The following is a 17500-nucleotide window of genomic DNA, read 5'->3' on the forward strand; positions in this document are numbered from 1 at the left end:
CCACTGATACAGTGGGGCAAAAAAGTATTTAGTCAGCCACCAATTGTGCAAGTTCTCCCACTTAAAAAGATGAGAGAGGCCTGTAATTTTCATCATAGGTACACTTCAACTATGACAGACAAAATTAGAAAAAAAATTCCAGAAAATCACATTGTAGGATTTTTTATGAATTTATTTGCAAATTATGGTGGAAAATAAGTATTTGGTCAATAACAAAAGTTTATCTCAATAGTTTGTTATATACCCTTTGTTGGCAATGACAGAGGTCAAACGTTTTCTGTAAGTCTTCACAAGGTTTTCACACACTGTTGCTGGTATTTTGGCCCATTCCTCCATGCAGATCTCCTCTAGAGCAGTGATGTTTTGGGGCTGTTGCTGGGCAACACGGACTTTCAACTCCCTCCAAAGATTTTCTATGGGGTTGAGATCTGGAGACTGGCTAGGCCACTCCAGGACCTTGAAATGCTTCTTACGAAGCCACTCCTTCGTTGTCCGGGCGGTGTGTTTGGGATCATTGTCATGCTGAAAGACCCAACCACGTTTCATCTTCAATGCCCTTGCTGATGGAAGGAGGTTTTCACTCAAAATCTCACGATACATGGCCCCATTCATTCTTTCCTTTACATGGATCAGTCGTCCTGGTCCCTTTGCAGAAAAACAGCCCCAAAGCATGATGTTTCCACCCCCATGCTTCACAGTAGGTATGGTGTTCTTTGGATGCAACTCAGCATTCTTTGTCCTCCAAACACGACGAGTTGAGTTTTTACCAAAAAGTTCTATTTTGGTTTCATCTGACCATATGACATTCTCCCAATCTTCTTCTGGATCATCCAAATGCTCTCTAGCAAACTTCAGACGGGCCTGGACATGTACTGGCTTAAGCAGGGGGACACGTCTGGCACTGCAGGATTTGAGTCCCTGGCGGCGTAGTGTGTTACTGATGGTAGGCTTTGTTACTTTGGTCCCAGCTCTCTGCAGGTCATTCACTAGGTCCCCCCATGTGGTTCTGGGATTTTTGCTCACCGTTCTTGTGATCATTTTGACCCCACGGGGTGAGATCTTGCGTGGAGCCCCAGATCGAGGGAGATTATCAGTGGTCTTGTATGTCTTCCATTTCCTAATAACTGCTCCCACAGTTAATTTCTTCAAACCAAGCTGCTTACCTATTGCAGATTCAGTCTTCCCAGCCTGGTGCAGGTCTACAATTTTGTTTCTGGTGTCCTTTGACAGCTCTTTGTTCTTGGCCATAGTGGAGTTTGGAGTGTGACTGTTTGAGGTTGTGGACAGGTGTCTTTTATACTGATAACAAGTTCAAACAGGTGCCATTAATACAGGTAACGAGTGGAGGACAGAGGAGCCTCTTAAAGAAGAAGTTACAGGTCTGTGAGAGCCAGAAATCTTGCTTGTTTGTAGGTGACCAAATACTTATTTTCCACCATAATTTGCAAATAAATTCATAAAAAATCCTACAATGTGATTTTCTGGATTTTTTTTCTCATTTTGTCTGTCATAGTTGAAGTGTACCTATGATGAAAATTACAGGCCTCTCTCATCTTTTTAAGTGGGAGAACTTGCACAATTGGTGGCTGACTAAATACTTTTTTGCCCCACTGTATAGGTAGCTCCACTCCACCGATATAGGTAGCTACACTCCATTGATATAGGTAGCTACACTCCATTGATATAGGTAGCTACAATCCACTGATATAGGTAGCTACACTCCATTCCACTGATATAGGTAGCTACACTCCACTGATATAGGTAGCTACACTCCATTGATATAGGTAGCTACACTCCATTCCACTGATATAGGTAGCTACACTCCACTGATATAGGTAGCTACACTCCATTGATATAGGTAGCTACAATCCATTGATATAGGTAGCTACACTCCATTCCACTGATATAGGTAGCTCCACTCCACTGATATAGGTAGCTCCACTCCACTGATATAGGTAGCTCCAATCCACTGATATAGGTAGCTCCACACTGATATAGGTAGCTCCACTCCACTGATATAGGTAGCTCCACTCCACTGATATAGGTAGCTCCAATCCACCGATATAGGTAGCTACACTCCATTGATATAGGTAGCTACACTCCACTGATATAGGTAGCTACACTCCACTGATATAGGTAGCTACACTCCACTGATATAGGTAGCTACACTCCATTGATATAGGTAGCTACACTCCATTGATATAGGTAGCTACAATCCACTGATATAGGTAGCTACACTCCACTGATATAGGTAGCTACACTCCACTGATATAGGTAGCTACACTCCACTGATATAGGTAGCTACACTCCATTGATATAGGTAGCTACAATCCACTGATATAGGTAGCTACACTCCACTGATATAGGTAGCTACACTCCATTCCACTGATATAGTTAGCTACACTCCACTGATATAGGTAGCTACACTCCACTGATATAGGTAGCTACACTCCATTCCACTGATATAGGTAGCTACACTCCATTGATATAGGTAGCTACATTCCACTGATACAGGTAGCTACACTCCACTGATATAGGTAGCTACACTCCACTGATAAAGGTAGCTACACTCCACTGATATAGGTAGCTCCACTCCATTCCACTGATATAGGTAGCTACACTCCACCGATATAGGTAGCTCCACTCCACTCCATTGATATAGGTAGCTACACTCCACCGATATAGGTAGCTCCACTCCATTCCACTGATATAGGTAGCTACACTCCACCGATATAGGTAGCTACACTCCACCGATATAGGTAGCTACACTCCACCGATATAGGTAGCTACACTCCACCGATATAGGTAGCTACACTCCACCGATATAGGTAGCTACACTCCACCGATATAGGTAGCTACACTCCATTGATATAGGTAGCTACACTCCATTGATATAGGTAGCTACACTCCATTGATATAGGTAGCTACACTCCATTGATATAGGTAGCTACACTCCATTGATATAGGTAGCTACACTCCATTGATATAGGTAGCTCCACTATATAAGTAGCTACATTCTTAGAAAAAAGGGTTCCAAAATGGTTCTTTGGCTGTCCCCATAGGATAACCTTTTTTGGTTCCAGGTAGAACCTTATGTGGAAAGGGTTTTACATAGAACACCAAAGAGTTCTATCTGGAACCAAAAGGGTTTTACCTGGAATTAAAAAGGTTTCTTCAAAGAGTTGTCATATTTAATACAATTTTTATTTATTTTTTACATTTAACCTTAATTTATCATATAGGAACATCAGAATAACCCTTTTAGGTTCCAGACACACTCTCAGAAAAAAAGGTGCTATGTGTTTTTGGTGAAGTAAATTCACATGCTATTTTTACTACGCTTTACAGTGTGAATGTTTATTTGGGAACGATAAACCTTTTAGTATGAAGTCTGAAATCTGTTGGGTATCCAGGGATGAAGAAATAAACCAAATGGACTGTCAGAGAGGAGTTACCTGGTCTAGTCTCCTCCAGCCTACAGGGACAACCCATATCAACCTGCTGAGACTGTTTGTTTTTCCATCTCTCAGGGAGAGAGTGTGTGTATATGTGTGTGTGGGGCGGGGGGGGGGGTTGGTTCTTCTATTCTTGTGGTGACCGGAAATCCCCCCCAAAAAACCACAAGGACAATAGAACAAGGAAAATTCTCCCTCGTCGGGATATTTCCCACATCCCCATGAGGACAAAGGCTATTTTAACCTTAGGGGTTAGGTTTAGGGTTGCAATTAGGGTTAGGTTAAGAGGTTGGTGGTTAGATTTAGGAGCTAGGTTTAGGGTTACGGTTCAGGTTCAGGTTTCAGGTTAGGGAAAATAGGATTTTGAAGTGTTGGCCCCCCATGAGGAAAGAAGAACAAAACGTGTGTGTGTGACATCATCACACCAATATAAATAGAAAAATGCCTTGTAGTATTATTATGAATGCATGCAGCCAAGGGAATCTGGGGCAGAAGTTGTTTAGTCTAGTGTGCAAACATCTTTCCACTTCATTGATCTGTTATTGATTGCCTGCTGTAAATTGCTCTATGCCTCTCTCTCTCCACTAAAGCCTAATAGATAAAAAAAAAATCCAAACACGTCAGCTGCAAAGTCCTTGGGTTTGTTGTGAAAATTATTTTGTGTGTGTAAACTCTTATAAAAAAGGGTTCCAAAAGGGTTCTTCGGCTGTCCTCATATGAGAACCCTTTTTTGGTTCCAGGTAGAACCCTTTTCGGTTTCAGGTAAAACCCTTTTGGGTTTCATGAAGAACCCTCTTTGAAAAGGGCTCTACAAGGAATCTAAAAGGGTTCTACTTGGAACCAAAAAGGGTTCTTCAAAGTGTTCTCCTATGGGGACAGCCGAAGAACCCTTTTAGGTTCTAGATAGCACCTTTTTTCCTCAGAGTGTATGTACATCTGTGTGTGTGTGTCTTTCTACCTCACTCAGTTTGATCTGCCTCAGCTCCTCCTCAGCAGCGGTCAGTGGTTGTGGAGCAGCCTGTGCTATCAGGTACTTCCTGTACCCGCTCAGAGACACATCATCCTGGGGAGAGAGAGGACTGTGAGAGAGGTGGACTGGAGCTCAGGGTCCGCATTTAGAGTAGCAGTGCATATATAGGATCCTCTCTTCACTCCCTCCCCAGCCTCTCCCCACTGCTGCAGAGAGTGAATTTATTAAATCACTTCCTTGTTGTTAAATGACCCCACAGCTCTCCAAGGCATACGTAATATTAATAATTAAAAGAAAGTAAAAAATAGCATTTTCTCAAAAAGCTATCTCCTCTATTTTTTTGTGTGGTGTTTAATTATTTAAATCGGTTCCTTTTTGTTGTCCTTAAATTATTCTATTTCGTTTTGCGTTGGATAATTTGTCATGAGAGAATGAGGGACAGCATAAACATGTCATGATTTCATCTAGCGACAAATGGAGCAACCAACAGCGACTTTCCTTGAAACATTATTGCCAAAACTGCAAGCCCACTTAGGCCAATAAGCCATAAAATAATGATGAGTTTCTTCAAATTTGTCAACATACCTCCACTGTGCCAAATATTTCATCTTTAATGTGTCCACCCCCAAACTCCTTCTTCAGTGTAGCTCTTGTAGCAGCATATAACATCTTCTGTCTAACCTATAGAAGTGGAAGGAATTCATGTTTTTAGTACTGCACTAACTGCTAAATATGACAGTAGATTGCAATCTAAACAAGAACACAATGCCATTTCATACAGACATCTCAGAAACATCGACCATTTTGGCTGTTTCATTGAGGTTTGAGATGGAAGCCAGGTTCATGCTTCCTGTCAGCTAACATTAGAATTGCAAATATGCTAGTTTAGCACAACAATTAGCCAGCCTTTTGCTCAACAATCTCTTCAAAATGTTGGCATTAGCTAAGCATAAATAAACAATGGGGGGCAGATTCAATGGGGGGCAGCTTTGACATACTTATATGAACCATAAGAGGATTTTCCCTCATCTAAAAACCTGTTTAAAGTAAACAGTTCTCTCACCCTGTGGTAAGTGTTCCTACTCTATAGTTAGCCAACCACAGACCAGATGTGTGTTTGAAAGCAGCACTGTGTGTGGCCTGTTACATTCTCCCTGTTGTGCTTTACCTGTAGTGTGGACTAGACTGTGTGTTCGTAGTTCTCTAAATAGAGTCTTATTGTATACAGTATTCTGGCTTATTAGACTATGGAATAAACAGAGAGACTTTTAAATGCCCTAACTGACACCATGACAGTTGTGTTGAGAAGGTGAAACAGTTGCTTAAGTGAAGTAAAAACGGTCATGTCTATGGCATTCCAGAAGTAGTCTTAACTAACAACAAAAAAATAAGATAATTTTCTCCTAACCAATATATTGATAAATGAATAAAGTCAGAGAGAAACAGAGAAACATATCAACATACAGGTGAGCGGTCAGGTGACCAGGCCAGGAAGATCCACTCATATCCCTGGTTGTTAGTAGAGTCCAGCCTGTACAGGAGGTAGGAGGGCATGTCCTCCTGTAGGAGAGGCAGCACATAGGCATCATACTCCTGGTCCCACTTCTTAGACGCATGCTTGGTGCCTCCCAGCACCAGAGTCTCTGGAATAACAACAAGGAGGGATATGGTGGATTTATTACAGTGATATACAATATGTAACTATGGGAACAGGTAAATATCAACATACATCAATTCAGTTCTGTCTTTTCAGGTAAGATATACAGTATCTGAGATTGCAGTGTAGTAAAGGCAACCAACCAACAGATATCTTACAATTGACATGAAGTGTAATAACTAATACAGTACAATACAATAAAGCACAATACAGTACAATAAAGTACAATGCAATACACTACACTGCAATACAGTACAATAAAGTACAATGCAATACAGTACACTGCAATTCAGTACAATACAGTCTACTTTTCAGATCACAGTATATCTTCAACATCGCAGTAAATATAACCAATCAACAAACTACTGAACTTATCTTTTGACCCATTGATCATGTTGCATACAGCGACGGGTAGGGCTCATCTCTGATCAATAGGTGTGATTGAGTTGATCAGCTGTAGGCTAGGCAGGCTACACACTCACCCATCTCAATGACGACCTTCAGCAGGCGATAGGCTCCGTTCCTCGCCTTAGCAAAGATCTCTTTCACTTCGTCCGCAGCTGTGAAGTCAAAGCAAGCCAAGCGGTCACCTTTTTATACACACACTCAAGAGAGACGTCGGCTATTCATACAACAGGGACATTCAGGGAACACAAGCAGGGGGAATAGCCTATTACTTAACAATCAAGTGTAGAATATACTGGTCAAATGAAATAAGGATTGGTGTGTTTATCAAAAAAAGGTTTCAAGAAAAGATTAGTACAGGCAGCTGATCTATCTTGGGTCATTGACTTTAGTATAGAGACAGAAAATGAACGTCAAGTATTCAAGACGCATAAGAGCAAAACCAAAGGCATGCCTGAGTTATATAGGCGAATCAATGTACCGTAGTCGTATAACACTTTGTCGTGCCGTGATGAATAAAGAGAGCTCTGATAGCCTACTGGCCAAAATAGGTGACCCACATTTTACTAGACAGCCAGTTGTTACATAAAAATCGACACGGTTGCATCAAACGTTATCTCATCCCAACAACAAACAAACATCAAAAGGGCAACAGTAATCTTGTCCATAAATGTCACCCAGATTAATTTGAGGCATTTGATGAATGGGCGGCTTGTTCCCTTGTAAAAGACCTTTGAAACCAGCGTTAGAGACCAGAGCCTGCTGCAGCAGCACGGAGCTTGATGACAAACTGCTAGTGTTTATGCGGCGTAACAATCTCAGTTGAATCGCAGCAGCACGACCATATTAGTACAACGCATCGCTGAATACACTTGTCATAGATTCTTCTCATTCGCCCAGTGCACGGTGAAGCCCGAAGCAACTTCCACAGAGCAGAAAGCACTGCTTATTCTCGCTGATGATGCAGAACGACACACATACAACATTATTTTTCCCCTATGACTTTAATCCCTTTTAAATCAAATCTGTCATGGACGACGATCGCATCGTCTATTCCGTTGTGGTTTCAACAGCTGGAGACAATAAGCAAGAATGTGCGTATTTACCTTGTATGCCCGTTTGATGGGACATTATGCCTGTCTGCTTTGCTTTGCGTCGCCCGGGCCGGTAGATGACTGAAGGGAAAGAACAAGGAAGAAGAAACCGAACTACAGTAACTTGACCTGCCTCTAGCTGTGATGTCATCACGCAGCAGCAACTGTATCATGTGACGATGGAGCAGTAACGCGCACGTAGTTGATACGTTCCAATGTTGAATACTACTACTATATTATCATCATTATTATTATTATCATCAGGTGTCTCTATGATACAATGTTTTTCCATCATTCATTTTTGGTTATGATGAGGAGGAGAATGTGTACAATTGAACTGATTGTTACACTTCCACAGAGCACCAAACACACCAAGACAGTTGTGAAGAGATCACGACAAAGCCTATTCCCCCTCAGGAAACTAGAAAGATGTGGCCTCAGATCCTCAAAAGGTTTTACAGCTGCAACATCGAGAGCATCCTGACTGGTTGCATCACTGCCTGGTACGGCAACTGCTCGGCCTCCGACCGCAAGGCACTACAGAGGGTAGTGCGTACGGCCCAGTACATCACTGGGGCTAAGCTGCCTGCCATCCACGACCTCTACACCAGGCGGTGTCAGAGGAAGGCCCTAAAAATTGTCAAAGACCCCAGCCACCCCAGCCAGACTGTTCTCTCTGCTACCGCATGGCAAGCAGTACCGGAGCGCCAAGTCTAGGACCAAAAGGCTTCTCAACAGTTTTTACCCCCAAGCCATAAGACTCCTGAACACGTAATCAAATGGCTATCTGCATTGTCCCCCCAACCCCCCTCCCCAACCCCTCTTTTACGCTGCTGCTACTCTCTGTTTATCATATATGCATAGTCACTTTAACTATACATTCATGGACAGACTACCTTAATTAGCCCGACTAACCGGAGCCTGTATATAGCCCCGCTACTGTTATTTTTCACTGTCTTTTTACTGTTATTTTTTATTTCTATACTTATCTGTTGTTCACCTAAGACCTATTTTTTACTTAAAAATCACACTGTTGGTTTGGGCCTGTAAGTAAGCATTTCACGTTAAGGTCTACCTACACCTGTTGTATTCGGGGAACGTGACAAATACACTTTGATTTGATTTGTTATACAAATCGATTCCATTACTATTACTATTGGACATATTAATAATTGTCTTTCAACAAATAGGTCACAACAAGATTTATCTCATTCTAATATCTGAATTGTATCCTATCTATCCAGTATAACACTGCTCAATATCAATACACAATGCATACTGCAACAGGCCTTCAACCCCTCAAAGGATTTATATTTTCTCAAACTCTCAGAAGAGCTACAGCTCCTAGGAGTTTACACCACAGACTGTCAGAAGAGCTACAGCTCCTAGGAGTTTACACCACAGACTGTCAGAAGAGCTACAGCTCCTAGGAGTTTACACCACAGACTGTCAGAAGAGCTACAGCTCCTAGGAGTTTACACCACAGACTGTCAGAAGAGCTACAGCTCCTAGGAGTTTACACCACAGACTGTCAGAAGAGCTACAGCTCCTAGGAGTTTACACCACAGACTGTCAGAAGAGCTACAGCTCCTAGGAGTTTACACCACAGACTGTCAGAAGAGCTACATCTCCCAGGAGTTTACACCACAGACTGTCAGAAGAGCTACAGCTCCTAGGAGTTTACACCACAGACTGTCAGAAGAGCTACAGCTCCTAGGAGTTTACACCACAGACTCTCAGAAGAGCTACAGCTCCTAGGAGTTTACACCACAGACTGTCAGAAGAGCTACAGCTCCTAGGAGTTTACACCACAGACTGTCAGAAGAGCTACAGCTCCTAGGAGTTTACACCACAGACTGTCAGAAGAGCTACATCTCCCAGGAGTTTACACCACAGACTGTCAGAAGAGCTACAGCTCCTAGGAGTTTACACCACAGACTGTCAGAAGAGCTACAGCTCCTAGGAGTTTACACCACAGACTGTCAGAAGAGCTACATCTCCCAGGAGTTTACACCACAGACTGTCAGAAGAGCTACAGCTCCTAGGAGTTTACACCACAGATTCCAACCAAAACATTGGGTGTTGCCACGTCCTCAGCAGCTACTAATCTAGTGGACCTGCTCAGATTCTACCATGTAATTTCCCCCTCGGATTCATAGCAGCCGTGTGGTTTGAAGCTTTACCTCCACCCACTCCTCTTGCAGTCCTGGATCCACAGAGGCAGAGCAGGGTAATTTGAACCCCAGGGAGGGAGTACTCAGGGTGGGGCACCTCCACCACACCCTGCCCCAGAGGGAGACCTGCAATTACTACTGTTCTCCTGAAGGCACAAGGACAGAGTGTAATACAGTCGCAGTCATGTAAATGGGTTCGACTCATAGACAAATATATTCAAACTACTATAGATAAGATGGGATGGTTTGTCAATGGTTGACTGTGTATTAACAATGTCAGGCACTTCATTGTTTGGTTGTTCACTTTGATTAGTGTGCCGGGACAAATCTGTTTTCATACCTACTGATAATATAGCCTGAAACAAAATATTTCAGTCTATTAAACACAAAAACAACTTTTGAGGTGAGAGTTTTGGCAGCTATATTCACCCCTACAGTACCCAGTTGTCCCTGTCATACATCATGTTGGTGTTTGAACTCCAACACTACTATGTCCAGCACCATACAGTACAGTCAGAGTTTTGAATAGTCCTTTCAAAAATGTCAGTTCACTCCTAATCAGAATATGCTTTAGATTCAGAACAATTCATTTTGTGATTCAGAAGGAATGGTTTCAACAGAAATTGTGAAAGGGATTTATTAACAGTCCAGTGTACTCAGTGGATGTACACAGTAAGCCTCTTACAGTGGATGTGTCTGCATGCCCACTATATGTGAGTGTCCCAAATGGCACCCTGTTCACTTTATGGTGGACTACTTTAGATCAAAAGTAGTGCACTATATAGGGAATAGGGTGCCATTTAGGATATACACTTGGGTCTGTGACATCATGCAAAAAACACATTTGTCTAGTCATTATGTCTCTCGTTCTATTACAGTAGTAGTTCATGTTAATTTACTGTACAAATCAAAACAGTAGTATCTAAGCATAGCCTTTAAAGTCAACTGTACCTCACGAGGTCAAATGCATTGAGTAAAGCCATAGTAATGCAGTCATAGGTTGTGGAGTTGCTGCCAACTTAGGCAAGACAATGGCCGCGTTCGAGCGGATCCCTTTTGTCAAGTCAGTGACCATCGTTGGTCACCGCCTTTCAACGTGTGTTGCATTACGGTTACATTGTACAACTTGTGACTCCATGTCGACTCTATGTCGACTTCATGAACTTTACAAAAATCATGTGATCAAAGGTTATGCAGTTTTTGATGAAGTCGCCTTTAAGTCTCTGCAGTTGCTTTCATGAGTCTATAGAGATGTTCTATAGGCATCCTCTTTAGCCTCATAAAAACACTGGCTGCATCTCAATCTATACAATAAGTCTGGCAACACAGAAGATTGGCAAACGTACAGAAAATAGAGAAATCACGTAACTAAACTAAACAAAAAGAAGAAGAAACTATACTATGGAACACATATACATGATTTAAAGAATGATAGTAAAAAGCTCTGGAGTCCCTTAAATCAAATTCTAGGTAGAAAAGCTAAATCAGCTCCACCTTTGATTAAGGCTGATGGCTCATTCATAACAAACCCTTTGATATGGCCAACCACTTTTGTTTTTGTTGACAAGATTAGCAAACAACAAATGCTAAGCCTTTATATTCATGCATAACGGACCAACTAATGAAAGACAAGCACTGTAGCTTAGAATTCCGCAAAGTTAGTGTGGAAGAGGTGAAACAATTATTGCTATCTATAAATAAGGACAAACCACCTGGAACCGACAACCCGGATGATAAATGACTGAGGTTGGTAGCGGAATACATTGCGACTCCTATTTGCCACATCTTCAATCTAAGCCTAGAAGACGGAGTATGCCGTCAGGCCTGGAGGGAGGTAAAGGTCCTTCCGCTGCACGAAAATAGCAAAGCACCTGTTAATGGATCAAACAGCAGACCGATCAGCCTGTTACCTCTGCTTAGCAAACCTTTTGAAAGAATCGTGTTCGACCAAATACAATGTTATTTTACGGAAAACTAATGAACAACAGACTTTCAGCATGCTTATAGGGAGGGGCACTCATCACGCTCGGCACTGAAACAAATGACTGCTGATTGGCTGAGGGAAATGGATAATAGTACGTTTGTGGGAGCTGTTTTGTTAGGCTTCAGTGCAGTCTTTGACATCATTGATCAGAACACATCACTGCCGGTGTTTTGGATGAACATCCTCTGCCTTCATGGCTGGACAATAGAACACAGAGGGGTTCCTTTAATAGAAGCCTCTCTAATGCAAATTCGGTGTACAAATGTGGTGTACTGCAGGGCAGCCTGCTTGGACAATTATTGTTTGTGTAAGGACCTTCCACTGACCTTGATTTAAGCCCGTGTGTCTATGTACGCTGACGACTCAACCATATATACACGTCGGCTGCAACTGTAAAATAAATAACTGACAGCCTTAATACAGAGTTCCAGTCAGATTTAGAATGGGTAACTAGCAGTAGGCTGGTGCTAAATATCTCAACAACAAATCACTCGCTCAACCTTAAACCTCACCTGGATCTATTATTGAATAATGTGGCTATTGAGAAAGTTGAGGAGACTAAACTGCTGGGTGTCACCCTAGATAGAAAGCTATCATGTCAAAACATATACTCAATGGTCACTAAAATGGGAAGAAGTCTGTCCATGATAAGGCGTTGCTCTGCTTTCTTGATATCTCAGAGAACTAGACAGGTCCCACAGACCCTAGTTTTGTCGCACCTGCACTACTTCCCAGTTGTGTGGTCAGGTGCGGCAAAGAAGGTCATAGGTAAATTGCAGTTTGTCCAGAACAGAGCAACAAGAATGTCAATGACATGCATGTCAATCTCTCCTGGCTCAAAGTTGAGGAGTGATTGACTATATCACTATTGATCTTTGTGCGAGGTGTTTATGTGTTGAAGGTACCCAACTGTCTGTTCAAGCAGTTGGAACACAGTTCAGACACTCATCGGTATCACACAAGACATGCAACCAGAGGTCTCTTCACAGTCTCCAGGTCCAGATCAGAGGCTGGGAAACACACAGTTTTTAACAGAGCCATGACTACATGGAACTCTCTGCCACCCCAGGTCCCTCAAAGAACACCTTACGCACGACATGGACTGTGAAGAAACACAGACACTTTGATGCATTATGTATTGTATTATGTATTGTATTGTATTATGTATTATGTATTGTATTGTATTATGTATTGTATTATGTATTATGTATTGTATTGTATTATGTATTATGTATTGTATTATGTATTGTACTATGTATTGCATTATATATTGTATTATGTATTGTATTATGTATTGTATTATGTATTGCATTATGTATTATGTATTGTATTTTGTATTTTGTATTGTATTATGTATGATGTATTATGTATTGTATTATGTATTGCATTATATATTGTATTATGTATTGTATTATGTATTGCATTATATATTGTATTATGTATTGTATTATGTATTTTATTATATATTGTATTATGTATTTTATTATGTATTGTATTATATATTGTATTATATATTGTATTATGTATTGTATTATGTATTGCATTATATATTGTATTATGTATTGTATTATGTATTACATTATATATTGTATTATGCATTTTATTATGTATTGTATTATATATTGTATTATGTATTATGTATTGTATTATATATTGTATTTTGTATTGTATTATGTATTGTCTTATGTATTATATATTGTATTATGTATTGTATTATGTATTGTATTGTATATTGTATTATATATTGTATTATGTATTGTAGTATGTATTGTATTATGTATTATGTATTATGTATTGTATATTGTATTATATATTGTATTATGTATTGTATTATGTATTGTATTATGTATGTGATACGTGGTTGGGATACCACTGTGATACAGTTTGTGGTTGTCTCGCCTGTCTATCTCCAGGTAAATGCACTAGCTGTGGGTTTCTCTGGATGGGAGCGTCTGCTGAATGGCTAAATTGTCATGTACAGTGAGGGAAAAAAGTATTTGATCCCCTGCTGATTTTGTACGTTTGCCCACTGACAAAGAAATTATCAGTCTATAATTTTAATGGTAGGTTTATTTGAACAGTGAGAGACAGAATAACAACAAAAATATCCAGAAAAATGCATGTCAAAAATGTTATAAATTGATTTGCATTTTAATGAGGGAAATAAGTATTTGACCCCTTCTCAATCAAAAAGATTTCTGGCTCCCAGGTGTCTTTCATACAGGTAACGAACGGAGATTAGGAGCACACTCTTAAAGGGAGTGCTCCTAATCTCAGTTTCTTACCTGTATAAAAGATACTTGTCCACAGAAGCAATCAATCAATCAGATTCCAAACTCTCCACCATGGCCAAGACCAAAGAGCTCTCCAAGGATGTCAGGGACAAGATTGTAGACCTACACAAGGCTGGAATGGGCTACAAGACCATCGCCAAGCAGCTTGGTGAGAAGGTGACAACAGTTTCTGTGATTATTCGCAAATGGAAGAAACACAAAAGAACTGTCAATCTCCCTCAGCCTGGGGCTCCATGCAAGATCTCACCTCGTGGAGTTGCAATGATCATGAGAACGGTGAGGAATCAGCCCAGAACTACACAGGAGGATCTTGTCAATGATCTCAAGGCAGCTGGGACCATAGTCATCAAGAAAACAATTGGTAACACACTATGCCGTGAAGGACTGAAATCCTGCAGCGCCCGCATGGTCCCCCTGCTCAAGAAAGCACATATACATGCCCGTCTGAAGTTTGCCAATGAACATCTGAATGATTCAGAGGACAACTGGGTGAACGTGTTGTGGTCAGATGAGACCAAAATGGAGTTCTTTGGCATCAACCCAACTTGCCGTGTTTGGAGGAGGAGGAATGCTGCCTATGACCCCAAGAAACCATCCCCACCGTCAAACATGGAGGTGGAAACATTATGCTTTGGGGGTGTTTTTCTGCTAAAGGGACAGGACAACTTCACCGCATCAAAGGGACGATGGACGGGGCCATGTACCGTCAAATCTTGGGTGAAAACCTCCTTCCCTCAGCCAGGGTATTGAAAATGGGTCGTGGATGGCTATTCCAGCATGACAATGACCCAAAACACATGGCCAAGGCAACAAAGGAGTGGCTCAAGAAGAAGCACATTAAGGTCCTGGAGTGGCCTAGCCAGTCTCCAGACCTTAATCCCATAGAAAATCTGTGGAGGGAGCTGAAGGTTCGAGTTGCCAAACGTCAGCCTCGAAACCTTAATGACTTGAAGAAGATCTGCAAAGAGGAGTGGGACAAAATCCCTCCTGAGATGTGTGCAAACCTGGTGGCCAACTACAAGAAACGTCTGACCTCTGTGATTGCCAACAAGGGTTTTGCCACCAAGTACTAAGTCATGTTTTGCAGAGGGGTCAAATACTTATTTCCCTCATTAAAATGCAAATCAATTCATAACATTTTTGACATGCGTTTTTCTGGATTTTTTTGTTGATATTCTGTCTCTCACTGTTCAAATAAACCTACCATTCAAATTATAGACTGATCATTTCTTTGTCAGTGGGCAAACGTACAAAATCAGCAGGGGATCAAATACTTTTTTCCCTCACTGTAAATGTAGTGCTATGTATATTTATGTATATTATGGCTTTTATTTGTTGTGTTGTTTCCTGTTTGGACCCCAGGAAGAGTAGCCGTTGCCTCGGCAACAGCTAATTGGGGATCCTAAAAAACACTAAATACTAAATGGGACCGTATGCCCTCTGTAGTGCAAAACCTTTGACCAGGGCCCAGAAGGCCCTCAAGGCAACACTTGAATAGTCAGATAAGATTTCCAGAATGTCTATAGATCCGCTGTACTGCCTCATTCATAGAGGTGAACTGTTTTACTCCCCCTCTATTTCCTCCTCTGTTAACCTCCTGTGTTTCTCTCTGCCCCGACAGTGTTTTAATTTGTCGCCTGTGGCTCCTTCAGGAAGGATTCCTGCCTGTCTGCTTTGAGACAAGGAAATGAAGTGAAGTTTGTTGCGAAGGTGCGTGGTAATGTACTGTATGGACTCATTGGGATATCAAGACACTTGACTGGTATTATAATAATGCAATGACAATATATGTTTTTTTAATCTCCAAATGTCCTGTGTAATCTCTTCATTAATTATAATCATTTATCTTCCACTGTGGAGCCAAATACTACCAACTGCCATTGTTTATTTATCTTCATACTGTAACAGAATACATTTGTTTGTTCGTTTTTTTTGCAACGACAGTGTGTTAACCCCATTGATTCTGTGGTGTGTGGAGTCCTCAGCCACTAGATGGAGACGTCCTCATATATGATATTGTTGCTGGATCTACAGCAGATCTGTCAGGTTTTGGCCAAGACTGTTCAGGTTTTGGTCACTAGATGTCCCCATTGCACCTTTTTTGTACCTTTTGTTTTTCTTGCTCTAATTATTGTTTGCACCTGTAGGTCATTCCCTTGTTAGTATTTAAACCCTGTGTGTTCCTCAGTTCCTGGCTCAGTGTTTGTAAGTTAGCACCCAGCCCCAGCCCCAGCCCAAGCCTTGTTTTATACAGATATTTCTCTTGTTGGATTTTCCAGAGGTTCTCTGGTTTAGTTCTTGTGTATTATTTGAGTAGTCTTTTGAGGTTTGTTTTTTCCCTGCTGTTTTTTACCACTTTGTGGAGTTTCTTTTGTATTTTGGAGGATTTCCATTTTGTGCCTCTTGGCTTTATTTTTGGACATTGTGGATTTAGTTTCTTTGCCTGAAGATTTTGTTCTTTAATTAAACCACCATCTCTAGTACTGCTGTGTCTGCCTCATCTTCTGGGTTCTGACGATTATTAGTGACTGTTTCTCGCACCGGGTCCTGACAAGATCTTCCAGACCACAACACTGGCCAGAATATATAGAGAGCAGATGTTTCTGTGTCTCTGTGTCTACATTCTAATCCCAGAAGGAAGAGCGCTGTTATTAATACTGTTCTAAAACACCTCTCAGGTGTTTAGGTTATAAGCCATAATAAATGTGGCGTGGCGAGGTTCAAATACAATACAATTGGTCACATAATCATATTTAGCAGATGATATTGCGGGTGTAGCGAAATGCTTGTTTTCCTAGCTCCAACAGTGCAGTAGTATCTAACAATTCACAACAATACACACACATCTAAAGTAAAATAATGGAGTTAAAAAATATATAAATATTAGGACGAGCAATGTCTGAGTCTAGAGTATAAATAGATGGGATGTATAGACATTATGGACAGTATGTGGAAAGAATATGTAGTATATCTGTAGAATACGTTGGATAGAATACTATATGTACGGTAATAGTTGAATAGGATGGTCTTGACTAGAATACAGTATATACATATGAAATATACATATGAAATGGGTAAAACAGTATTTAAACATTATTAAAGTGACCAGTGTTCCATTATTAAAGTGACCAGTGTTCCATTATTAAAGTGACCAATGTTCCATTATTAAAGTGACCAGTGTTCCATTCTTAAAGTGACCAGTGTTCCATTCTTAAAGTGACCAGTGTTCCATTATTAAAGTGACCAGTGTTCCATTATTAAAGTGACCAGTGTTCCATTATTAAAGTGACCAGTGTTCCATTATTAAAGTGACCAGTGTTCCATTATTAAAGTGACCAGTGTTCCATTATTAAAGTGACCAGTGTTCCATTATTAAAGTGACCAGTGTTCCATTATTAAAGTGACCAGTGTTCCATTATTAAAGTGACCAGTGTTCCATTATTAAAGTGACCAGTGTTCCATTATTA

The 17500-nt window shown here is 40.9% G+C and overlaps 1 protein-coding gene across 3 annotated transcripts in view; it reads right to left on the reverse strand.

Annotated features, from left to right (window-relative positions):
* The window catches only part of twf1b (twinfilin actin-binding protein 1b), a 17807-nt gene extending 10078 nt beyond the window's left edge, over positions 1-7729 (reverse strand). For all 3 annotated transcript variants that reach the window (XR_011666840.1, XR_011666841.1, XM_071331923.1), the window contains exons 1-5: positions 7594-7729; positions 6565-6642; positions 5890-6068; positions 5011-5106; positions 4414-4518 (exon numbers count right to left, since the gene is read on the reverse strand). Coding sequence is in view for 1 of the 3 variants with exons in the window: in XM_071331923.1 (XP_071188024.1) it covers positions 4414-4518; positions 5011-5106; positions 5890-6068; positions 6565-6642; positions 7594-7618 (483 nt within the window). In the remaining 2 variants the exon portion in view is untranslated. The remainder of the gene's footprint in view (positions 1-4413; positions 4519-5010; positions 5107-5889; positions 6069-6564; positions 6643-7593) is intronic.
* Between the last annotated feature and the right edge of the window lie 9771 nt (positions 7730-17500).

Source organism: Salvelinus alpinus, chromosome 11 (genome assembly GCF_045679555.1).
Source record: "Salvelinus alpinus chromosome 11, SLU_Salpinus.1, whole genome shotgun sequence".
NCBI classification, from domain to species: Eukaryota; Metazoa; Chordata; class Actinopteri; order Salmoniformes; family Salmonidae; genus Salvelinus; species Salvelinus alpinus.